Source organism: Budorcas taxicolor, chromosome 10, assembly GCF_023091745.1.
Source record: "Budorcas taxicolor isolate Tak-1 chromosome 10, Takin1.1, whole genome shotgun sequence".
NCBI lineage: Eukaryota > Metazoa > Chordata > Mammalia > Artiodactyla > Bovidae > Budorcas > Budorcas taxicolor.
Window position 1 is genome coordinate 78812183 of NC_068919.1, and position 25845 is coordinate 78838027.

The window sequence follows — 25845 nt, forward strand, 5'->3', positions numbered from 1 at the left end:
ATCCCCCTCTTATCATTTCAGCACCCCAAACATTAGGACCACAGACTAAGCAGGGAAGACTGGAAGCCCCCATGCCTCAGGTCTCCAGAAGAACCTTCGAGGCTACAGCGTGGATAAGGCTGGCCCCTAGTCAACAACCAACAACTGGGCAGGTTAATACAAATACAGGCTGCTTTGCAATCAACCCCCACACCATCCCCTCTAAGCTCAACAGACTTCCAACCTCAACAAAAGGAACCAGCCACTGGTTTAGCTGTTAAAGACTAGAAGAAATCAACCAGGGCCCTTCTCCCCTCCTCCCCTTCCTAGCACCTACCTCATCTACAAAGGACAAGCCTACAGGCACAGTAAAACCAAAGCAAGCAAAACCAGCTTCACCATCGATGTTTCTTGAAAAAAATGGGTTTATTGATTTTTAAACTGCAAATAGTCGTTACAAAAAGTTTTTTTTTTTAAATAAATTCACACAAAGAAAGAGAAATAGAAAGCGACGGTAGTGACCAGCAAGAGGAATAATAATTACATTCATCTTAATGTGTGGTGTGCCAGTTCTGTTTGTATTAACATTGGAAAACTCCAAAACCTGGAATCCAGAACCTCAAATCTGCAATCGGAATGTCTTAAGATGGGCACGTGGAAGTCAAAGGGTTTCTTTTTTTTTTTTTCCCTTTTAGAAGCTATACATAAAAAGTTGTTTTCCTTCTGTACTGTCACAGAACTTTTACATACATTCTCAGTCCTAGTTGTGAAAGGCCAAAAGAGAAAGAAACTCAATTTGCAGTCCAACACAAAGGGGGGAAATTTCTAAAATAAATAATCCAACAGTTTTTTGCATTTTTTTAAATTAATTTTTCATTTTTTTAAAATAAAATAACCAAAAAAAAGTGTAAAGTTACAAAAAATGTCGTTGAAGAATAATATATTAAAACTGTGGAAAAAAAGGAAAGACACGTCACAAAATTTTAAGATTAATATGAAGATCATAATTTAACATAAAAGAATATATTCTATGGATTTGTCATCCCGATAAATATGAACAAAATTAACAAAAAAAAAAAGCATAGTTTGGCAATAAATACGTTTTGATAAGTTAAATAAGCTTTTTTATATTGATGTGCAGTGACAAGCAAAATTTTTGCTCTCCAATTTCTGAAAGTTATATGAAGTTTAAAACCCAGGGAAAAAAGCATGGCGTGAGTGCTCTAAGGATAGACCTACGGTATTCTAGAGCAAAAACCATTAAAGCTACTTCTACAGGAAATCGTTTTACACAGATATTGTATGTGGAATGAATACCATTAACTGCTCACCACTTACATGTTTTTTTTTTAAGCTTTTCTCTCTTTTTGTTGTTATTTTTTAAGATGTCACATATGAACTGGGGAACTTTAGCACCAAAATCAAGTCTCTCATAGTCCATCTAGCTTCCCCTTCCTCCCCACTTAAAAAAGAAAAAAAGTAAATCACAAAGTCCCACTTATGTCACAATCTTCATCCGCTTTTGCAGTCTTCCTTCCTGCAGACCTACACGAACCCAGGCAAGATTAGTCAACAGAGGTTCAGGTCGGGAAGAAAAAAGGTTTTGAACGTCAAGACAGGTTTCCCCAAAAACCCAAGTCGCAACAACTCTCCCGAGGGGGGCGTGGGGGCTACCAGGGAGAGGGAGGGAAGAAGTGTGTAGGAGATTGAAATTAAGGAAAGGTGCAATTGTGTTGCCAGTGGAGGGAGCTGCTGGTTCTACATGCCCCCCCCCCACCTCCCCCTCCCCCTGGGCAGAGGCTCTGGGGAGGCCCACGGGTGCCCTCTGGCGCTGAAGAGGTAATGTAGTCACAGTGACAAAGTTAGATTACAAGGCACTAAGTTGCTTCTGTAAACTGTTACTGCTTTTTCTTTTGTGATTTGGCACTTAAGGCTTAAGCCAGGGCGGGGGTAAAAAAAAAAAAAGGCATCTACTGACAAATATGGGACTTGTCTGTTATGCATGGTTAAGTGGGCTATAAAAATCGAGGGGGTTCAAGCCAGAGGAAGCTACTGACAAACTGACTTGTCCTTATGTTGGGGGGTGGGGTGTAAAGAGGGGAGAGGGAGGGGGCATTCCAAGGTTCTGGGGGAAAGGGGTTGAGCTTAACCTTGTTAATGTAGGGGTTTGTCAGGAATCAGAAGGGGAGGGAGGTAAGGGTAGGGGATGTGGGGAGGGGATGAGGGGGTGGGGGAGGGGAGCAGGCAGGGGGGTCCCTCCCTACCCTGGTTTAGTCATCTGAGATGGAAAGTCTGCTGAAAATGGGCAGGCGTCTTGAGTTGTCCAAAGTAGGGGAGTCTGAGCCACTGTGGCTGCTGCTGGAGCTGCTCAGGTAGCCCTCCTGGTCCGAGAGAGAATCCTGAGGGCTGGGGGGAGAGTCAAACATGTGAGGGGACTCAGACATGGGCCGGAAGAGGAAGGTGGTTGGGGAGCCACCCCCGGGCAGCCCCATGCTAGGGGCAAAGAGGCTCGCCAGCTCCTGGCTGGAGAAGGCGAAGGGGTTATTGGTGCCATCGGGGAGGGTGGGTGAGCCCAGGAGGTCATCGGCGCTCAGGATGGGGGGTGGGGTGATGGATGTGGGGCTGTCCAGCAGCCCCGTGGCAGCGGCGGTGGCGGCGGCACTGGGAAACCCAGCAAAGCTAAAGCTATGCTGGAGGCGGGGACGGTCAGCAGAGAGGTCCCGGGCCCCGGCCAGGGCACGGCGCTCCTCGGCGTTGTGGATGAAGTGGCAGCGGGGCCCGTACGGGCAGAAGCCGATGGTGTGGAAGGTGCGGCATAGCTCCGTCTTGTACTTGGGGTGGCGGGTCAGGCTTCGGAGCTCGTGGATGCCGTGGGCGAACTGGCACTTGTCGCCGTACTTACAGGCTCCGTTCTCCTCGAAGGGGCGGCACAGCTCCGTCTTGTAGCGGCTGGAGTTGACCTGGCCGCTTCCCGGCTGCTTCTGGGGGGGCAGCAGCCGCTCGCCCCCTTCTGAGAAAGAGCGGTCTCGGAAGCGGCTGTCCCGAGAGCTCAGAGCTGGGGCTGGCTCACCCTTGAGGCTGCTGAGGAGCTGGTTCTGGTGGAATTTGGAGCTGGGCAGAGTGACCGAGTGCCTCCGGGGAAAGCCCCCGCCGGCAGGGGTGCCCACCGCCTTCCTGTCCAGCAGGCAACCCCCGGCACTGGGAGTACTGTAGTTGAGCATCTTGTTACCCTGGAGGGGAAAGAGAGGAGAGAGACTGTGGTTAGCGGCAAAGGCCATCCACCAGGCCCAAGAAGAGTACCCCCTAAAGGCAGCCCCCTCCACGATCAGAAATGCTCCCTCTCTCTCAAAGGAATTCACCATCCTCACCTCTCCCCTGGCAAGCCCCTTCCTCCTCTTTCTCCCATTTCCCAGAGGGTTTACTTTGGTCCCAGGCAGAAGAAACCACAAAAATCCTGGCCTATGTGAGGCATTGTTTCACACATGCACCTACTCCATGCCAATCCCTGGATCCCTGGAATGCACTGTCATATCCTGTCCCCAAAGCTACCACTTTCATCCAGAAAATCCAACTTCACCTTCCTCAGTTGAAAATATCTCACACAACTCACAAACTCATTTCCCACCCTCCTAACAAAAAAAGGTAAACCGCAGGAGACTATGGGCTAGATCTCCTTTCAATCAGTCCCTGCTTAACCGACTACCCCGGCCCCACACACACAAACACACAGCCTGGCCGAAGACTCTCAACTTCCTCCTTCAGAAGCGACCTATTGCTTTGGCAACAGGTTTCCAGACTGCCTTCACTTTACCTTGCTGCTGAGAGGGGAGAGGGAGGGGCTAGAGGAGAAATCCCTGATTGGGGGGAGGGGGGGGGGGCGGCTACGGGGAGAGGGATGTGATCCCTGAATACAAAACTCCCATGCTCCCAGAAGGGGAGACTTCTACAATGATCTCTCCCACCATTCACTGCGCACCCCACCCCCTCCGCTGAGAGGATGCGTTTGCAGTTAGTCTCCTGGCTGCAAGAGCAGGCTTGGATAAGAGCGCCAGTGTTTAATCTTTAACGCAAAGCTGCAGGTGGGAAGGAAAAGGAAAGCACCAAATCCCCCCAGCCTCCTCCCAGTCAATAATGGACGTGGGGGAGGTGGGGCGGGGGGCAGAGGCACCACAGGCAGGTCTCTGTTCCAATGGGACTCAATTCACCTGCCCAACCTGTACCCAAGATTTGGAAAGGGTGTGAGCAGGGGACCTGGGAGTTGGCTTCCAGGCCCATGTGGGTGTCATTGTGCAAATTCTAAAGTTGGCCCCTTAGGATCAGCTGCGGGGGATCGGGAATCTGTAACAGCAACCACCCCTGGAGCGGATTACAGGAACCAAGTGGAGAGCCAGTTCCCAACAATGAGGTTCATTTAAAAAGTCCTGAGGGGGGAGGGAGCAAGAGAAAGAGAAATAGATCAAAGAGCTAGAGAGCCGCGAAAAGAAGGAAGAAGTGCCGGCTAGCTCAGGCAGCCGCCAGGGCAACTGAAGTTTGGAAAAGCACAGGGAGGGAAGGAAACTGAAATTCAAACTTTTTGATGTTGCTCTTCAGCTCCAGGGTGTCCCTGCACCCCAACCCTGCAGCCCTGGGGCCCTGGCAGCTGCACCGACTGGAGCAGCAAGCTAGGAAAAGACAGCAACATGACTCGACGTGTTTAAAAGAAGGCAAAACACTTTAGCAATTAAAAGTAGCCAAGCAGCTTCTCTCTTTCAAACTGGGGAGAGGGGGCGAAAAAAAAAATCTAACATCCACAGGCTTCTGTTATATACCCTTAAACTGCACTTCTGGAATAAATATTTCGGATTTAAAACTCGCCTTTTTCCACACCGGCTGGCAAGCTATACGACTTAAGGAGGCCCTCATTAAATCCTTCCTCGCGAAGACCCTAGAGTTCAGACGGGCATTTTGTCGTCGTGTCTCCCCCACCGCCCCCCCTCAATCCCGTCCATATCCACGAATCTCATTTTCTCAGAAAAGAGGAAAGCGGGTGAACCCGAGTGCCACTTTCACCCCCAAAGTTTGCAGCACGATCGGCTATCACAAGAGGAAGCCTGTCGAGCTGGGGCGAACTGAAGTCCCAATGCAAACTCGTTTGACAACATCCTTTGAATCACAACTCTTGGCCTTTTGCTCGCAGATCCCCAGCCTCTCCAGAACAGAGGGGGAAATCACCCAGCAAAACATCACCCCGAGATTCTCCTTCCCGAGGGACCCGCACCTCCCGACCTGCAGTCCGGCAAAGTGGCTGGAGAGACTCGAACTCCCTCCCGGGAGCGGCGACACCCGAAACGCAGCGGACAAGCAAAGCCGGGCTCAAGAGTGGCACGTCACGGACGAAAAGAATTACCGAAAAATTGCCCCAATCCCAAACATTGCCCAGGGCAGCCCCCACGCACACTGCGCCCCTAAAACTCTGGTCTCTGGATTCCCAGGTAATCCCCGCCAGAACAGTTGAAACGCAAAGGGTGGGGAGGAGAAAGCCAAATTCCTTCAAACTGGGGAGAAAAATGAGGCGGAAAAAACAACCATCTCGCCTCTTTCTCTCCCCCACCCCTGCCTGTCCAGACCTAAACTTTTGGAGATTCTTTTTGAGGACAAAAGAAAAAAGACTTTGAAAAGCAAGCGCTGCGCCCCACTTTACCTTGCATAAAACTTCGCTCAAGTCGAAGATGGTGGCAGACACGAGGGTGGTGGTCATCTTGGGCGCTCGCGCGGGGCAGGGACGAGGATCTGGTGTGTCGCGAAGGTCCCGGTGCGGGGAAGGCGCAGCCTCCGGCTCTCCGGTCAGGAGTCCCACACGCCTGCTCCCGGCGCCCCTCGCCTTTCCGACTCTCCCGAGCTGCGGCGCGCGAAGCCCAATTTATATAAGTTTCAGATTTGGTGGGCCGGAGGGGGAGGAGGAGCTTTAAACTTATTTAAATGAGGAAGAGAAGAAAAAAAAGTTGATTGACACTGAAGTTGAATCAGCCATGCGGTCAAACTCGGGGGAAAAAAAAAAAGAAACTTTCAAAAGGAAGAGGGGGGAGGGGAGACGAGGAAAGAAGGCGAAGAGGGGAAAAAAAAAAAACCCACTGCGAGCCGCGCACAACTTTTTTTTTTTCTTAAAGAGGAAAACTTTCGAGTCCGCTCGCCTGTCTACCTCGGGCTGCCGGCGCCCCTTTCTGGGGCCGCGCGGGGGGTGGGGAAGGGGCGCCCCCCTTTTGTCAGCCTGCGAGCGCTGCTCTGTGACATCACTCATTCCACACTCTTCGGGGTTCTTGTTGTTGTGTTGTTATTTTTCTTTTCTTTTTTTTTTTTTTTGGTAGGGCAGGAAGGCGGGCTCGACTTTCTCTTTTTGCTAGCGGGAGCAGAAGCCCTTCCTAAGCGCCCGGTTTCCATCTTGTGCCGATCTCCCTTGAAACTTCTCTAAGTTTCCGCACAACTTCACTCTTTCCCCGGGATCTTTTCAGCCCTTGGTTCCCCTCCGCAAATCCCACGGGGAGAGGAAACTGGAAATAAGGGGAGCACAGAGCGTTCACGTCTAGGGTTTTGTTTATTCAGGGGTGGGGGTGAGGGACAAGGATTAAGGAGGTTCCCCCCCCCAAACACACACACACACACCCTGGAGGACCGGGCCTGGCGACGGCGAGCACCAAGCGATTTCGCGCGCCGCTCGCGTCTACACTGGCGTTCGCTGTGCAGCGGACACCCTCCAAGTCTGGGCCCGGGCGGGGGGGGGGCGGGGTGGTGGGGGTGCTCCACGAAAAAGACCCCCGCCCGGGCTGTTTGTTTTCACAGGCCTGGGAGTGGTATTTATTGCACGCAGCAATCTTTAAATAGTTTTCTAAAACAAACCTGAATCCTCACGAACGCCCTTCTGCCCACCTCCGAAAAAAAATCACCCAGCAACGCACAACTTGCCCCGCGCTCTGAACCACAGGCTGCGCCCGAAACTCCCTAAGCAACACGTATACACACCACAGACGCTGGAACCAAAAAAAAAAAAAAAAGTTACTTTGGTAAGAATGGAGATACAAAGATGGGGGGAGGCGACACTTACTGTTGCTTCTCCCCCGCCCTCACGGGAATGGAACATATGGCTTGTCACACTGCGCTGTTTTGGCGGGATGGGGGGAGGGGGGCATGGGATCCTCGAAACCGAAAGGCCTCGAGTTGGCAATTACTCTTCTGAAAATTGGAAAGTATGTATTTATTTACTGTTTGTTCGGACACCCCTCCACCCACCCAAATAAAAAGTTGCGAATGCGTCCCCCACAGACCGAGGTGGAAACCGCAGGGCTGCGTTTCTTTCCTATTTCCCCGCGTGCCCGGCCGCCTCCTCAGCCCTCGCACGTTTCTTCCCAGCACTCGAGGCCGCCGGGTCTGTTATGAAACCCCGTGCGCTGAGTGGCTAAGAGCGGGTTCCATTGCGATGTAATTAGGTCACCCCATTATGAGCACGTTTCTTTGAAAAGGTCCGGGCGGGCGGAGCAGAGCGCTGGAGTCGCATTCTCGCCGCCTCCACCACCACACACATATTTTTACTGTATTTCTTATTTATTTGTCGGCTTCCGAGCAAACCCGGAAACCTTGCAAATCACAACTGTTTTAGGAACCTGTTGTCTTTTTTTTCCATCTTCATGAAACACACCACCTTTGCTGCAGCCATGAACCAATGTATGTGCAATGTATGTGATCCCCAGTCCGCTCTTTTATTTGTCCCCTGTGACTTCAATTAATGGCCCCCATTTTTAACCTGGCCGCTGCCCCCTTGCTTTTCTTCTTTTGGTGTCTTCTTTTGCCTGTTGCTTCCCTCCCCCTGCTCCCATTTTTCAGCTTTTCTTGAAATCTGGCAAGCGCCAGAAGGGGAAATAACTTCCATCCACCTTAATTTAAATCATTCAAATGTAGGTTTCTTTCTTAAAGGGCTGTTTGCTCTCTCTCGTCCCCGCTTCGAGGAGGGGGTGGGGGGAGCGGTTTCGTGCAGTTTCTTAGTGATGAGGTAATGAGTTCCAGATTTCAGGACAGAATAGGGTGCGCGTTAAAACCACAAGGTTAGTCTGCGTCCTGATGTGAAGGTATTTCAGTTTTCTATACCCCCGCTCTCCCCGCAAGAAAAAAAAAAAAAGAAAAGGGCCCATTGGTCTTTAAATCTGGAGGGTTCGCGAAGCTCTGCTCGGGGCGGGCGGGAGGGGGGGGGACGGGGGAGGGGCGGAGAAGCGGGGGTGGAAAGTCAGGGGGTAGGGGCCCGGAGCGGGCGGGGCCCAGGGCCAGTCCCGACCCGCACCCAGGGCCCCCCTCCTCCAGGTGGCGCCTCTTACCTCCCCCCACAACCCCCACGACTGCGGGACCCGCCAAAAGCACCATGACGGGGCCTTGGCTCCGCGGGCTAGCTAAAAAGTCTTCCACTCCCCACCACCCCCCCGCCAAAAGAAGGCCGATTCCTCGAATTTCCTTCGGTTCCCAACTCCTGGAGGGCGCTCCCCTCCCCCGCTCCCAGGGGCGCGGGCTTCGCGGGCGGCGTCCAGCCCGGCCCGCTCGCTCCGGAGTTGTTTACCGGCCCCACCGACCGACCGGGTTTGTTCCAACTCCCAGAGCCTGTCTCTATAATTAAACTTTTTTTTAATTGTCGGGTTGCAACGTCATTTCGGGGACTTTCCAAGGGTGAGGGAGCCGGCCTCCTTAACCCTTCGCTGACCTGGCATCCGAGCCGCGGCGGACCGGGGAGCAGCGTCCCGCCGGGCGGAGGAGGGACAGAGCCGGCCTGCGCGCCCCCTCGACCCCGCGCCCCGTACGTGCTCGGCAGGTGCCGGGTGTTGGGAGAACGGCAGCCAGCCGCGACCCGGGCCGGAAGCCCGACGGGAGGCGTGCGCGGCCCTCCGCCGCCTGCGCTCAGCCCTCGGGTTCCTCGCCCGCGCCCGGCCCAGAGCCGCCGCCCAGTCACCTGCACTACCTTTTCCGACCGGGAGGCGACGGGCCAGGTTTGCTGTCCTGGGCCCGACATCCGGGCCCTCCCCGCTCACACGGAGCCAGTCGCCTAAGCGAGGAGGGGCTAGCCAGGTATTTTCGGCTTGGGGGGTTTTAGGTTTTACGAAAAGAGGAAAGTGAAAGTCCTCAGAATTAGGGAATCGCGACGGACAAACTCCTTCGGCCAGTTTGGGCGCATCTTGAGGCAGGTGAGAGTGTGGGGCGACGGGCTGCTGCTATGCTGCGCCTTCTTTCCCAGCGTCAAGTCATTTGCAAAAAAAAAGCCCAAATTCTCAGATCAGACCCCGCGCTTCCCTCCCAACCTCTGCTAGCTGAGACCCTAGGACAACAGCTAGATTCCCGGATTAGAGAGAGGGAGGAAGGGACAAGTGCTGTTGCAGGGTTACCTGGTTCAGATTCGCGTGTGGAATGCAGGTTCCCCTGCCTTGGTTCCAGGCCCACTGAATCAGTTACTCTGGGATGGGACCAGGAATCTGCATTCTTTGTAAATTTCATGTTAGAGACTCAAACACCAAGGTGTAAGAGAAATCAGTGGTCCAGGGCTCTGCAGTTTGGGTGGTTTGGAATCCAAGTCTTGGCTCTGCCACTTCTTAACCTTTTTTCAAGACACTGACCAAAGCCTCTAAAGTAGGGATAACAATTAAGCCTTAAATTGGCAGGTAAAGTGTCTAGTCTCATGCCTCCCTGAACCCTTGTGTATGTCCAGCCCATATGTTTGTGTATGTGTAAATTAAACCATTCTTGGTGTCTTATTAAAACATAAAACAAGTTCAGGAAGTATTCACTTTGCAAAGGATTCTTCAATATAGATTCTTCCATAAAATGATCAGCTGACAGCTTTGATCTGGATCACTCTCTGACCTCCCCCCCAACCTCCTGTCCAGGCCCAGGCCTGGACAAAGCAGGCCTGGACACCTGGAAAGGGGCAGAGGGCACTGGCCCCAGAGCCTGGGAAAGAGCAAGGTGAGTCAGGATGAGGTGATCAGGATCTGCTGCCCAACTGAAAAATACTGGGTTGTCACAGGTATTTCTGAAAACTAGATCACTTGGCCCTGTTGATATCCAATAAAAGCCAGACTCTTCTTTCTCTCAATATTCTCAAGCAACCTCAGTGCTTAGTGGCCACAGCTCAGCTGCCAGTATCCTATGAACCAGGCAGAGGCTTCAAGAGAGGGCACTTGAGGGTCTGCTGTAAATGCAACTCTGTACAGTGTTGGGAACCTTTAGGGTACAGCTCAGGGAGCCCACCACCTCCTGGTAGGACTGGGAATCCAACCCCAGGGCTACCACAGCTTTGGGGAGTCTCATTGCCTGGCAGCGGGATATCTAAACCTACTTCTTGGGTCAGTTGTTTTAACACTTTTCCTGCAGAAATGTCCCATCATTCCATTAAGTTCCCAGGCTAACCCACCAGCTATATAACCCCTCTTTCCTTGCCTGGGTCACCTGCCTAGAGACACAGGATAGCCCATGAGTTTTGAGCCACCTAGACTTTGATGGGAAGCCCAACTCTGTCAGCTGGTTACCAGTTGCACAACCTCGGGCAGGTCCCTTCGCCTCTGGGGTGTTCAGGAAGGTAGCCCTTTCCCGACAGCGCTAACCCCTGAGAGCCATTTCCCCTTCAGCCACTCCAAGCTGCTAACAGTTGCTGATGGTTGCTGCACACCCCTCCCTGGGGCTTCCTTTTCCTGGGGTTTCAGGCAGCTCCCCAGCAAGCGAAATACTTCTTTCCTCGTGGTGCCGTTGTAGCCTGCAGCATTTTATGGAAATTACCTGTTTAGTCCCCACTAGGCTGAACTCCTAAGGGCCAGGACTTCTCTGTTACCTGCAGCTCATGAATAGATCCTATGCAGGTGGTCAGTGAATGTTTTCAGTTTGCACCTGGCCCTTGCTGTTGAGCCCATTCAGACTCTTTGGTCACCATGAATCTAGCAGCAGGAGTAGAAGGAAGGGGCAGAGGTTCCAGGGGTGGCAGGAAGGGAGGGAGGGCCTGGGCTTTGCAGGAAGAGGGGCCTTAACACTGGAATGTTCAGAAAGCCAGCGCTGGTAACTCAGGGAGGCTGGGCTTCCACAGTTTGCCCAGGGCATATTCTGTGCAGCTGTTAAGAGGCCACAGGTTTCAATGGAATGAGCACTGGTCCAGGAGTAAGGGATTCTGGAGCTACTCTGCCTCCGGTTCAGGGGGTCATTTCTCTAGTCTGGGCTCAGTCTTCTGAGACGGAGAGTAGGGACTAGGCTGTGGTACCCAAACATCACTCTGAGCACAGTCATCTGGGAAGCTTTTAAAATAATGCTGGGCATCAGGCCCCGCCCCACCTCCAAAGATTCTGCTTCAGTTGGTCTGGGGTGAAGGCCAGTATTTGTATTTTCTAAGCTCCCTAGACGATTCTATTGTGAAGCCAGAAATGTTGAATTTGGTTGTTTTAGAACGGTGGTTCTCAACCAGGGTTGATACACCCGTAGTGAATATTTGGCAATGTCTAGAGAAGTTTTTTAGCTGTCACAGCTGGAGGAGGGAAGGTCAGTGCTACCGGAATCTGGTAGGTTGAGACCAAGGATGCTACTGAACATCCTGCAACGCACAGGCCAACCCCTGGCCATGCACCCCCCACCCCGCACCAAAAAATTATCTGGCCCAAAATGTCAATAGTACCAAGATTAAGAAATCTTGTTTGAGAGGTCCTTTCCAACTCTAAGAATTCCTGTGTGCTCTCCAAATCCTCTCCTTTGGGCAGCCCAAGTAATTTTTCTTCAAAACCTAGATCTGATCTTGTGTTTCGTGTGTGTTAGTTGCTCAGTCCTGTCCGACTCTGTGAGACCTCATGGACTGTGGCCTGCCAGGCTCCTTTGTCCATGGGATTTCCCAGACAAGAAAACTAGAGTGGGTAGCCATTCCCTTCTTCAGGATCTTGTGTTATACAGTTGCCTCAAACCCTTCACTACCTGTCCCTTGTAGAGTAAAAATGAAACCCATAATCTAGCATGATCAGACTCTTTTTACTCCTCTGTTCTTGACTTTCATCCTCCTGCCTCTCCCCACCACCATCTCTCCCACCCCTCCAAGGCACTCCCTGTGTGCTAGTCTGTTTCAGATGAAAATGAGCCATCCTTCCTCCTGCCCAAGGGCCTTGACACATTCAATTTCTTCTATCTGAATTGACCTTCCTTTGACCCAAGTAAATTCTCAATCATTCTTTAGAACCCAGCTCAAGCATCACTTCCTCAACCATTCTTGGCACCCTCTCCCCTCCATCAAGGCAATGTGTCTGTCTTCTCTCTTCTTTCTTCAAGGAATATTCGTTTCCTCCAAAGTTGTTGTTTCAATTTGTATTTGTACATTCCTGTAACTTTACTATTTAATTTAAAATGTAGTAAAATTGACCTCTGTTTGGTATACAATTCTATGGATTTTAACGTGTGAGTATATTTATGTAGCTACCACTTCAGCTGGGAAACAGAACAGTTCCATTAACCCCCCAAAACTCCATCATGCTCTCCCTTTGTGGTCAGCTGTGCTGTGCTAAGTCGCTTCAGTCGTGTCTAACTGCCACCCTATGGACTGTAACCCGCCAGGCTCCTCTGTCCATGGGCTTCCCCAGGCAAGAATACTGGAGTGGGTTGCCTGCCCGCCTCTGTGTGGTCAGACCCTCCCCCATCCCTTACTCTGGCAAGCACTGATCTGTTGTCTATAGTGTCATTTCGTCTTTTCTAGAATGCCAGATAACTAGAATCATACAGTCAATATGATTTCACAGAGCACATTGCCTTTGAGACTTATCCATGTTGTTGCATGTATCAATAGTTCATTCCTTTTAAATGAAGAATAGTATTTCACTGTATGGCTCTACCACCATTGGTTTATTCACCTGTTAAAAGTCACTGGATTATTTCCAGTTTGGGGCCATTGTAAATAGAGCTGCAGTAAACACTGTGTATAGATTTTTGTGTGAACATAAGTTCTTATTTCCTGAGGGTAAATAAGTAGGAGTGGGATTACTGGATCACATAGTAAGTGTATGTTAAAGTTTAAAAAAAAAAAAAGGCAAACCTTATTTGAGAGTAAGTATACCATTTTGCTAGAGAAGGAAATGGCAACCCACTCCAATATTCTTGCCTGGAAAATCCCATGGACAAAGGAGCCTGGAAGGGTACAGTCCATGGGGTCACAAAGTGTTGGACATGACTGGGCAACTTCACTTTCTTTCACTATACCATTATGCATCTCCCACAGCAATATATGAGTTTCCAGGTGGCTCAGCGGTAAAGAATCTGCCGGCCAGCACAGGAAATGCAAGAGATGTGGGTTTGATCCCTGGGTCGGGAAGATCCCCTGGAGTAGGAAATGGCAACCCACTCCAGTATTCTTGCCTGGAAAATTCCATGGATAGACAAGCCTGGGGGGCTACTGTCCTTAGCAGCACTTATAACTGTCAGTATTTTTATTTTAATCACTCCAACAGTTGTGTAGTGGTATTTTATTGTGGTTTTAATCCACGTTTCTCTAACAGGTAGTGATTGTAAACAACTTTTCGTATGCTTGTCTGCCACCTACCTGTATGCCCTCTTTCATGAAATGTCTGTTCACCTCTTTCACTTATTATTTAATTGGGTTTGTTTTCTTACTGTTGAGTTTTGAGAGTTCTTTAGATATTCTGAATATAGGCTTTTGTCAAATAAGTGATTTGCAAATATTTTCTGCAGTCTGTATCTTATCTTTTCATTCTCTGAACAAAGTATCTTTCACAGAGCAAAAGTTTTTAATTTTGATGGTGGCTAACTTATCAGTTTTATGTTTTATGAATCATGCTTTTTGGTGACCCATCTAAGGACTCTTTACCTAGCCTTAGGTCATTAAATTTTCTATTTTATTCTAATAATTTTATAGTTGTATGTTTTACACTGAGATCCATTTGGTGTTAATTTTTATGTAAAATAGATTTAGGTTGAGGTTAATTTTTTCTTTTTTTTTTTTTGCCTCTGGAAGTCTAATCACAACATTCTTTATTGAAAAGAGTATCATTTTTGTATTGTGATTGTATGTTTTTTTGTATACAAAAGATCATTTTTGTATTTGTATTTTGTAACGTATTGAATTTTTCTACTGAATTGCTTTTTATTCTGTTCTGTTGATCTGTGTGTTTCACTCCTTTGCCAGTTCCACAGTCTTGATTATTGTGACTGTGTTTGTGTGCTCAGTCCTGTTTAACTCTTTGTGACCCCCTGGACTGTAGCTCACCAGGCTCCTCTGTCCATGAATTTTTCAGGCAAGAATACTGGAGAGGGTTGCCATTTCCTACACCAGGGAATCCTCCTGACCCAGGAATCAAACCCACCTTTCTCGCATCTCCCGAATTGGCAAGCAGATTCTTTACCACTGTGCCACCTGGAAAGCCCATTGCTAAGTCGCTTCAGTCGTGTCCAACTCTGTGCGACCCCACAGAATACTAATGGAAAGCCCATTAGTAAGTCTGAAAATCAGGTTGTATAATTCCTTCAACTTTATTCCTAATTTTCCAAATTGTTTTAGCTGTTCTAGTTCTTTTGCTGCCTTTTCATGTAAATTTCAGATTCAGCTTGTCTGTAACTACAAAAGAAAAAAAATTCTACTGGGATTTTATATTGGAATTGTATTAAGTCTATAGGTCAATTTCAGGAAGAACTCTATCTTTACTTCTCTACTAGTATGTCTTAATTCATGAACATGATATGGCTATTTATTTAGGTATTCTTCAATATCTTTAATCAGTGTTTTGTAGTTTTTAACATAAGATCTTATGTATATTTTGTTAGATTTATATCTAATATTTCTCTTTTGGGGGGGGGAACTATAGTTGACCCTTGAACAATACAAGAGTTAGGGGCACCAACCTTTCTCACAGGCAAAATTCCATGTAGAACTTATAGTTGGCCCTCAAGAATATATGCAGTTTCTCACATCCACGGTTCTGCATCTGCTGATTTAACCAACCTTGGATCATATAGTACTGTTGCATTTACTTTTGAAAAAAATAAGTGGACTTGTGCAGTTCAAATCAGTGTTGTTCAGGGGCCAACTATATTATCATTTTTTTCTTAATTTGTTTTCAATTTCTCATTACTGTTTTATAGAAACACAGTTGACTTTTGTATATTGATCTTGCATCCTATGACCTTGCGAAGGTCATTTTAGTTGTTTTTTTTTTAATTTATTTTATTGGCTGTGCTGGGTCTTCATTGCTTTGTGTGGGCTTTCTCTAGTTGCAGCAAATGGAAGCTACTCTTCCTTGCAGTGAGCAGGCTTCTTATCGTGGTGGCTTCTCTCATTGCGGAGCATACACTCTGGGGGCAAACAGGCTTCAGTAGTTGTAGGGCATGGGCTTAGTCATTGCAGCACAGGGTCCAAGTGGCTCTGAGGGTAAGAGGGGTCTTCCCGGACCAGGAATCGAACCCATCCCCTGCACTGGCAGGCAGATTCTTCTCCACTGTACTGCCAGGGAAGTCCTCCTTTAGTTTTAAGACGGCTTTTTGGTGAATTCCTTGAGTTTTGTTTTGGATTTTTTTTTTTAATATAGAAAATCATGTTGTCTTTAAATGGGAATAGTTTGACTTCTTCCTTTCCAATTATATGCATTATATTTCTTTTTCTTGTGCTACTGCCCTGTCTAGGACTTGCGCTATGATATTAAATAGGTGTGGTGAGACTGGACATGCTCATCTTGACCCCAACCTTAAGGGAAGGTGTTTAATCTTTCACTATTAAGTACAATATGAGTTGCCAGGCTTTTGTAGTCATCTTACTTTTTGACATCTCTCTTCCCAGCAGCATGTTTGCTCCATAAGCAGGCTCTTTCTGCTCTCAACTCAACTGCCAGTACCTGGCCCAGTGCCTAGCACACAGTAGGTCTTAAAGTAATTCTCTACTGTGGTAACTTAGCCAGCAGTAACTACTGTCCTGTGACAGACAATAGAGGGACTTGGCTGAACACGCACAGACATAGCGAAGAATAACGTTCCAGTAAATATCCCAACAGCTCCAACCAGCCAGTGGCCCCGGAGAGTTGACTATTTTAAGCTGTACAGCATCTGTAGATCGGCTTTCTAGCAAGCCATCCTGTGTCAGAGTATTTATCTGTGAGGCATAGATGGCTGCAGTAAAATAATTATTTTAGATTGAGCGCATTCCGTTTTCAAAGGGAATTTTAAACAAAAAGCTCTCAGCTCTGAAAAACAGGGGCTTTCAGGGGAAAGAGTCCCACTGCTCTGAAATCTTAGGCCCTCAGACGGGTGGGGTTGTTTCGCTAAATTTATTTCAGCCGCTTATAGAAACAGAAGGGGGAAGAGGGGGGCGGCTGCTTGCACACCAGCCCTGGCTCTGGAGTATTAATATCTGCCGGGTCAGACTTTTATTCGGGTTTTGTTTTACCTTTGGGGGGTGGGGAGGCAGGCAGCAACAGGAATATCTTCCAGCTGCGCGGCTCTGAGCTGTGCTTTCCTACTTTCCTCCCCTGTGCCCAGCCCACCCTCCCCTGCCTCACCTCGGGATGGCCCGCTGCCTGCTGGGTACCAAGCGCTGGGCCAGGCCTTTTACCTTTTGACAGCAGCTTTCCTCTCGGGCCCAGAAGGAGTTTGAGCTCGGAGAGAGAGACAGACCAAATCTACCTGTTTGCTTTCTGGCACAAGTACGAGTGTAGGAGGAGCCTGGGTCCTCTGTCTCTGGCCCCCATCAGGAACCCCTACCCATTCACACACCCGCCTTCCCAGTGGCTCGACCCCTTGGTGAGAGCCAGGCCTTTTTATCCCCGGCTTCTCCCTCCTCAGGCTCCCTCAGCACATAGGTACCTGATACCTGATACCTGAACAGCCTCTTCTGTCACACACAGCACCTCCCTGCCATACATAGAAAAAGGAGTTAGATGACCCCACGCTGTGGCTTTTTAAAGCCTGATGTTGCACTGCGTTTAGAATGCTCTATGGGGAGCAGGTTAATTGCCTCCCACAAGTGTGGGGGAAAGCGAGGTGCAGGAGGGAGGCTGCAGCAGGTGGCCTGACCTCACTGCCGGCGAGAGACAAGTATCCACTGGCTGGCCCCTGGAGGCTCCCCAGGACCTGAGAAAGCGCCAGAGGAAGACGGGGCGCTGTGTCTGGGAGCTCACTGCCACGCGGCCACGGCTGTCTGAGGGCAGGAACAAGAAAGACACACAAGGAAGCTAAAAAATCTGCTGGGCTTAAGGCTTGAATAATTACATGAGACTATGGGGAAGTACCTCGCACAGCGCCCGGCCCGTGGGAACCCAACAAATGGCAGCTTGATTCTCTGGCAGACTCCTGCTTCCTAGGTCACCAAGGAAGATGGGGGAGGAGGCATCTGTCCCCTCCACTCCCCAGCCCCCAGGTATTATTGGTGGGAAATAAGGTGGCCTGGGGCAGGAGATGGGGAGAAGCCCCAGTATGAAGATTCTCCAGCGCTAAGCCGGGGAATCTGCTTCAAGGGGAGGATCAAGGGTATAGCACAGACTTACAAACTGTAAAGTGCTTGCAAGTACACTCAGTTCCTGTTTTGTCCTAGCACCAGCCAGCTTGCTTCAGCATTGTTCTCCAGCCCTCCCCAGCACACCCAGCCCAGAGAGGGGCAGACCCCACCCTGGGGAGCTGTTTCTTAGAGAAGCAGGACCCATAACCCCAGCCAGAGCAGGGATCAGACAGCTCTTGGAGGGTCGCCACGGAGGCAGCCGGCAGAGGAGAGCATGGACCTTTGCCACAGCCCGTGACTTCTTTACAGCTGAGTTTCTCCCACCAACTGCACCCTCCACCCCAGAGGGGGCCCGCAAGGCCCCCAGACCAGGGCCTGCCCTTGTCTGACCAAAGGCAACCAGATCTGCTGCAGCTGTTCAGTAAGAGAACAAACTCTCCCAGAGACTGGGGAAGCAGCTGGAGAAAGATTCCTGTCAGCCCGGGGGTGTAAATATTTATACAACGTGGTGCGTGGGAAGGGGGAAAGCAGAGGAGGTGGCAGGGACGAGGCGGCACTGACACCGCAGACTGAAGGAGCCTGTGCTTTGGGCTCAGGTGGGAAGGGCAAGGGGCTGCCGGATCCTGATCCGCACCCAAACTCCTACATCAAAGAGGCCAGGTCCTCCCCCAGAGTGGAAGGGAGAACTTGCAAGAAAATTCATCATCTGTCCCCTCACCAACCCTCCTGTCTAGGTTGACCCTCTATGCTGGGGAGGAGGGCGGCTGGCTCTGCCTTGAACCAGAGATGAACCAAGTCCCTGGGGCCCAGGAGTCAGGGCCTTGGGGCGGGGTTGGGGGGCGGGGGTTGATGGGCGGCTCCTGGGTCTCATGGTTCCAGGGTCTTGAGGGATGTTAGCTAGACCCAAGAGTTGGACTCTAGGACTGGAGGCTTAGCAAACATAAGCAAATGATAAGCAAAATATAAAACAAGTGAACATTTCTCTCAAGCTTCCATATGATCAACAGTCTTTCCTAAAGTGGCAGCGAGCCTTGTGCACTGATAAGGGAGGAGGATAGATGGGACCCAGAAAGTGAGCAGAAGGAGGAGAAGGCGAGGGGCCCACGACAGCACTTGCAGAGAAGCAAGTGGCCGCCATCGCCACAGGGCCTCGGGGAAGGCAGCGCACCAGAGCGCCTGGTGCTCTCGGGCCCCTTCACCCCAGGGTGCAACCCAGCTGCTGTGGTGCCCCAGGCAGAACACTGATGCGTCTGCCCCCGCCGAGGACTCAGCCAGCACCCAGCGGCACTGATGGCCCAGGGTGGAACGCCAGCCTGGGCCGGGGAAGACAGCCAGATGGACTCCAGTTGACTCGCCTCAGACAGCTGGGGAGCAGGGGCCGGCCACTCCTCGCCCCCACCCCCCGCCCCCAACTCCAGTCAAGGAGGGGTGCGGCTGCGACTTCTAGGATTTCTCTGCTACCTCACCCATCGAGAAGTGCCACCTGCTTCTCTCAGTACCAGACTGGACCCTCAGGGCCTCCCACAGATGGGCTCTGTGGGGCTCCCAGTGGCCAAGAGCCTTTAAAGACACCTCACAGTAATTAGCCTCTTCTTGCATTCTTCCTGGGCCCTCAAAACGCCCACTGGCCGGGGTTGAGGGGTGGGAAGGAAGGACTTTCCACCAGAGAACTGCCTCAGTCTCCCCGCAGGCAGCTCCAGATGCTTAGGCTGGCTTTGGCCAGGGACCCAGGGTCACAGGATACCTAGACTCCCCCTGAGAGGCAGCCCCCATGCAGCAGGTCCTCCCACCCACAGCACAGAGCTTTGCAAGTGATACATTCCCCTCCGGGGCACCTCCCCCAAGCCTCAGCCTTTCTGGATGGAACCTGATGAGTCTTCCACCTGTCCACGGAGAAGGGCTGATTCCATCGCTGCCCTGTGAGATGGGGCCCCGGCCCACACACCATGGAGGAAACACCATCTGCCCCCAACCTTCAGCCGGGGCCTGGCAGGGGGTGAGCAGCAGAGGCCCAGCCCCCTCTCCAGGAGGAAGCCCTTCTTCCAAGGACACTGGAGCCGGGGGAGAATCTTCAGTCTCCCAGGCCCTCTTCTGCCACCGTGGCCCTGCCTGCCGGCTGTGGCCTCCTCCTTGCCAGCACGGCTTAAACAGATGAACAAGAATAAAAGCCTGTGTGGCCCAAGGAAAGCTTTGGGGGAAAGAATTGAAGCTGAAGGAAGAGAAACAAGAACATCAACAACAACAAAACTGTAAAAAATGGGAGAGGAGGGAAATTCAGGAAACAGACAAAATAAACCATCCGGGAATCCAGATGTAGAACAAGGAAGGCCAAAAGAAAAGAAAAATTATGTGAAGAAGGCAGAGTGGGGTGGGAAGGGGAATTGAGAATGAAAAAGAAGGGGGTGGGGTGGGGGAGATGTGAATATTCTGAAGAGAGAAGAATGTGAGAGCAAACACCACCAGAAAAACAAAAAACACAGACCCAGGAGAGAAAAAGAGGCAGCAGTGGATTTAAAACAACTGTTTTGACCCTCAACCAACCACACTCAGGAATGTTCTGAGCCTTAATGTTTTTTATGGATTACAGACTCTTCCAAACAGTGAACAAGGACAGTCCTAGAAAAGCAAGCTTTCCTTCTTGCCCTTGTTTTTCCTACAGTTCTCCCAACTCACTCCCACCGTTGGTCTCTCACAGAGTGAGGGCTGATCTTCCTGGAGCAAGACTAAAAGCCAGTCTAGTTCACTGCAAATTCTGGAGGTTTCCATTGTGGTGCCTCCATGGAGGACTCAGCGGAGAATCTGAGCAGGAAAAGCATATGATGGAGCTGGGTTATAGCTTTGCATCTTCCAGGCACTTCTCTGTGCACTGGGGCAAACCCAACCCTCCAGCACACCATTCCTAGAAGAGCAGGAGTTCATGGAAGATTGGCATACCCAACTGAAGCAAAAAGTGGGAGGAGCCCCAGCAAAGGCAACTTTTGGAAACAATGTAGATGATTGGATTCCTCTCTAGACACTCCCAAGGAGACCTAATGATAACTGCAGCTTCCTCACTGCCATGGTGGGCAGACAGCTTCTGGAAGTTCAGCCTCACTGCCTAGTGTCCATAAACCCCATGAACACGTCCAGCAAACACTGCTTCCTCTCCTTTTGTCTGTCTGGCCTCGCGATTCAGCTTTCGGTTGCTTCTCTTTCTCCTGTGAGTCCACCAGTGCGCCTCTCCTCTGTGTCTGCTTTGGTTGTTCCATGTCCCTTAATTAATCAAACCCCCCTCTGCCCACTCTTCCATTGCTCTAGAGCAGCAGGAGTTGGGAAAAAGCTTAAGCGAACTAAGGCAAAGTCAAGAATGTGAGTGAATTTAGTTTAGTGCCCAGCTTTCATGCCCAGGCTGTCCGCGGTGGGTGAGACAGGCTTGCAATGGATTGGGACTGAGCCTCACCAGGCCACCTAAAACTGCTCCTGCAAAGTTCAGCCAAGAGGAAGCCACACAGGCTGGACTCTGACTGCCTGGGGTAAAGGGCACTGTGCCTACACTAGCCTTTCTCCCTCCATGAATTCTTAAGTATTCGACCCTGATTCCATATATTCCAAAATCACATTTTTCAGACTATCAAACACTGAGAGATGTGACAAAATGTACCGAAAGGATAATGTCTAGGTTGTAGCCTTACTCAACCCAGCTTCTTCCCATCCCTCCTAACCTTCACACCTGTCACAGTCCTGTAATCTATGACTCAAACTATTATTTAACCATGAAAAAGACAAACCAGGAAATTAGAAGCTGAATGACCTAAAATGTATTCCATTCAACTGAGCTAATCTCCTAATAAGGGCGTGTATAATAAAAAGTCATGCTATATCTGTTCTGGAAGATGTGAACATTGCAAGGAAAAGTGCATGGTGACTGCAGATCCCAACTTGTCGAGATTTGTTCTCAGAAGTGTCAGAGCCTCATACTAGGCCAGGCTGCCTAGAAGCCTGCTAAACAAGGCTTAATGTTTGAGAACTAGTGTTGCGATGGAGAGCGCTCAACGTTCAGCGGGACCGTGTTCAAATCCTGGCACAGGCACTTCCTCAGCCAGCAAGGCACTTACCTGCCCTCGCCTAGTCTTATCTGCTGTGAAATGGCAATGACAGCAATACCCATCTTCTGGCGCTGCTGTGAGGACAGATGAGCAAAGCGCTTGGCATGAAACCACCATGAAACCACCCTGTCAACTGTTGCTGTATGTTAAGCAGCAAATTGGCAAAACCAAGACGGCTGGAGGCCCCACAAAGTGGGGTTCCATGGAGTCACTGGAAAATAGTCAAGTATCTGGAGTGAGAGAGAGAAGAGGGTCCCCTAGGAGGCCCCGGCAGCTGGCGGGTGGAGCACTGCATGGAGAGCCAAGGACAGCCACTCAGAGTGTGGGTGGGAGGACACGGGGGCTGCTCTCCAGTCCCCCCGCATTAGCTCAACGCACCACATCCCCACCCTCCCTGTGTTCATCTTTAACTGAAGCTCACACTGGCCTGGCCCCCACTTACATGCACAGCCCTGGCCAAGCAGAGGGCAGTGGTGGGAACAAGCTGGCCTCAGAGAATTAATAATTGGGCGTTTCTGCCCAGATTCAGAAATCTATCCTTTTAGGAGCCATCGTCAGGATATGACCCAATGCTGAGAAATACATGTTTCTTTTTTTTTTTTTCTTTAAGTAGAAAGGCAAAAAGTTCAAAAAATGTTCTAGAAAGGTGAAGAGCAGATGAATCTTGCTAATATTTAGGCAGTTATTAATTTTTAAATGAAGTAAAAACAATGTAAGTATAATGAGTTTCTTTTTTTTAAGAGATACATTCTGAAATACTAAAAGATGAAGTGATATGACCTGATACATTGGACTTACTTAAAAATTATATGGGACTTGGGGAGGCAGATGGTGGCATAAAGGGACAGACTTGGCCAGGAGTTGGTGATGCTGGTGGTGGGTGCGTGGGTGTTCAGCATATCACTCTGCTCCTTTATATGTTTGAAATTTTGCATAATGTTTTAAGTTCATAAAAGCTGAAAAAAATGTGCAATGAGGGATTCTCATCTCACTGGTTCTTGCAACACGATATTTACTTCCTAAGGACATGTGTTCTTGGACAAGAGATAAGGCTGTAGGGAGGCCTGCCAGGAGCTGGGAAGGGCTGGAGAACAGACAGGGAGACCACCACCTGGGGATGAGGAAAGTGCCCCAAACATGCTGAAGACAGAGTGCTGTCCTGCCCATCAAGGACCTCCGAGCCTGGAGGAAAAAACATTCATTACTGTCCCTTTGCACTGCTTTTGAACTCAGTGACAATTATTTTTTAGCAGACAGCCATGATAGCAGAGTGGACAAGTATTCCGACCTCACTTTCTTCAACTGGAAAGTGGGAAGAAATCACATGCACCCCATTTCCCAGGGTGTGGGGTAAATGAGATGAACGGTCCTAAAGTGCCCTAGCACTGATAAAGACTGGGTCTGATTGAGGGGGTTTTGGCAAATGTTGACCTTCAGCCTGTCAGGACCAAGGGGGAGCCAACCCGTTGTGGGCACTCTCATAATGTAGGTGCTCCTCTTAAAAATATAAGTTAAATGTGAGTCAGGGCACACAGTCTCTGAGACCACTGGGAGCCGGGCATCCTGCCGAGTGTTGGCCCCTTTAGGTGTCACCCAGGAGCCACTGCTGGCCTCCTCCCTCCCCAGGGGAGCCACCCCTGCTGTGCACCCCTGGGAAAAACAGGAACGGGGCCCCCAGAGTTTTCTCTCTAGTTGAAGAATGAGTTAGAAAATGAAAAATAGGGCACTACCCACTCTGGGCTGTGGCTTTGAATGGAGAAATGCATCCTAAGAAAACAGATCTTTGGCAGATCAGCTCACCCTCAAAGAGGGGGACAAGGGCTGCACAGACAGACACCTGCTCTGTGCTCAGTGGGCCCCCACAGGGAGCTTCTGGAGCTCTAAGCAGGCATGACAGCCTCCAGACACCAGGGGGCAGCCTAACACACCCTCCAGCGGTCGGAGGGACCCACCAAAGGTGACCTGGCAACAGACACACTTCCAAGACAAATCTAAGTAGCCTGGGCATGCAGAGGAGGAAATCCCAGGGAGGCAAGATGGCCCACACTGCCAGCTCTTGAGTCTTTGCCACTTGCCCCCAGGCAACTGCTGAGCAGCTTCCTGCAAGACAAGCTTCAGCCAGAAGAGAGTGTTGGTGAGGGACCCACAGGCTACAGACTGGCAGGGACATGGGAGGCAATAAAAGCAGAAGGTAGGCTGGGGGCTGAGAGAGCAGCCAAGTCTTTGGATTCTTGCTCTAGAACCTCCTGCCGAGCAGATGAAAGGTCTGTCCCATCCCAACCTGCTCCACATCCTCTCCTTCTGCTGTCCACAGGACCCCACTGCATGCTCTCCGTGCCTTCATCCCATTAAGGAAGCAGAAAGGAGACCCCAGGAAAGTCTGAATGTTTTCCAAAACTCTTTGGAGTTTGAGATCTTTGAAACGCATTCACGGGATTACTCTCAGAAAGCCCCCTGGCTCCAGAGAAGAGGGCAGCCTCTGTTGTGAGCCCTTCAGAGCTGCAGTGCCTGGGTTCAAATCCTGCCTCTGCTGTTTACCAGCTCTGCAACAGTGGGCAAGGTACTTAGCCTCTGTGCCTTAGTCTCCCTCTCTGTAAAAAGAGTAACAGTGACTCTCTTGGGTCATTGCCTGCAACAATGGCTGGCTACAACAAGGGAAAGCATTTGAAGAAAGCCTGAAGTTTTCACAGACACGCATAGCACTGCTCTCTGCACAAGCCAGAAGCCCCAAAGGTCTGTGCTTCTTCCTGGCAGGATGCAGTTCACAGAGACCACCAAGCTGTGGAGGCACAGGCCCTGAGTCCGGAGCAGGAGTGGGTTTAGTGTCTTCTTAAGAGAGGGAAGCTCCTCTTACAGGGAGCTTCTGGAGCTCTGAGCACCTGAGCTCAGTGCAGCCAGCTTACCCAGTGCAGCCCGCCTGTGCCCACTTTGGGTTTTGTGCAGGACAAGCAGAACACATCACTCACATTGAAGCTGGGCTTGTTAAACTCATCAGCCAGAGGCTGAAAGACAGGCTGGCAGGCCTCTGGAGGACGGGCCCACGTGGGCAAGCCCTGGGGAGAGCCAGCCTTGCTGAGGCCAGGCCTGCACAGAGGGTGTGAGGAACCTACCAGCCTCAGAGCAGGGTTGGGCTTCCCTGGGATGGAGACGAAAGAGTTAAGTCGACTCTGGGCTCCAGAGGGCGGCTCTACAGCTATAAACAGTGAGCCGAGGGAGGGAGGGAGCTGACACAGGATGTGGCCAGGGCTCGAGCTGTCTGATTATTAACTTCACTTTTATTTGGAGGGGGATTCGATTCTCTGTTTTACTTCCCATCAAGGAAGTGAAAGCCCAGGTCTCGGAGGGGCCTGGTTTCAAATTGTTTTGTCACAGCTCATTTATTTTTCCTCTTAAATAAATAAACAAAACCACCTCTTTGTTTTCCCCTGAATGAATGTTCAGCAAATTATCTGTGGGTGAGGCATGAAAGGGGTTTTCTGGAGTCTTTCGTGGGGGCACTTGGGCTTTTTCTTTTAAAAGGAAAAAAGAAAAGATTCTTCTTTTAGCTTCGACCTTCTCCAAGACTGTCAAGGCACTTTCTTTTCTGTCTCATCTTGAGATGGCAGCCTGAAATCACAGCCTCAAGCCCAGTCAAGACACACAGACCTTCCTCTGCTGGTCCTTGGGGCCAGCCTTCACATGTCACAGGCTCCAACCCCAAGGCCACACAGCAGAAGCAACAAGAACACTTGGAGCTCAGTGGTTAGTTAGTCCTCTTGGTCAGCTAGGACCCATGGTTTTTGTTCCTTCCACTAAAAATAACAAAGCAATTAAACACAAAAGGGTTCCATCACAGAGCTTAATAAAATCCCATTGCATGTTCCTTCGCTCAAGGTTCAAAATATTTGGAAAATTTGTTTACAACACTAAAACCATTCAATAATCTCTTGACTCTTGGAATAACCCTTTCCTGTATGACCTACATATGGGAGGGACCAAGGGGGATACAAAGACCACCGTCACACAGTCCCTACCCTCCTGGTGCCCACAGTTCAGAGAGGAGAGAGGAAAACAGAAGCTCCTACAGCAGAGGTCAGTGGAACCACAGGTGGGCAGGGAGCGAAAAGACAGGCTCTGCTGGAAATGAAGGGAGAAATGGAGGATGGTTTCCTGGAGCTTATATTTAAGCTGGATCTTGAAGAACCGATGCTATTAAGAAGAAAGGATATGCGAACAGCTGAAAAGTACTCAGATGACACACAATATCAATGTGTGAACCAGGTCAGATACAAGACCGCGGACTGGTGGAGCCTGGAGGGCCTATGGTTCCTCAAATGGCATTCAGAA

General features: G+C 50.2%; 1 protein-coding gene across 1 annotated transcript; it reads right to left on the minus strand.

Moving 5' to 3' along the window:
• Positions 1 to 386: 386 nt before the first annotated feature.
• Positions 387 to 9007, minus strand: ZFP36L1 (ZFP36 ring finger protein like 1). Its single transcript, XM_052646466.1, has 4 exons — positions 8942 to 9007; positions 6775 to 6779; positions 5660 to 5849; positions 387 to 3209 (listed from the first exon to the last, which is right to left on the minus strand). Exons 1-4 carry the CDS (start codon positions 8999 to 9001, stop codon positions 2250 to 2252), a joined length of 1215 nt encoding a protein of 404 aa, XP_052502426.1. The 5' UTR covers positions 9002 to 9007; the 3' UTR covers positions 387 to 2249.
• Positions 9008 to 25845: the final 16838 nt, after the last annotated feature.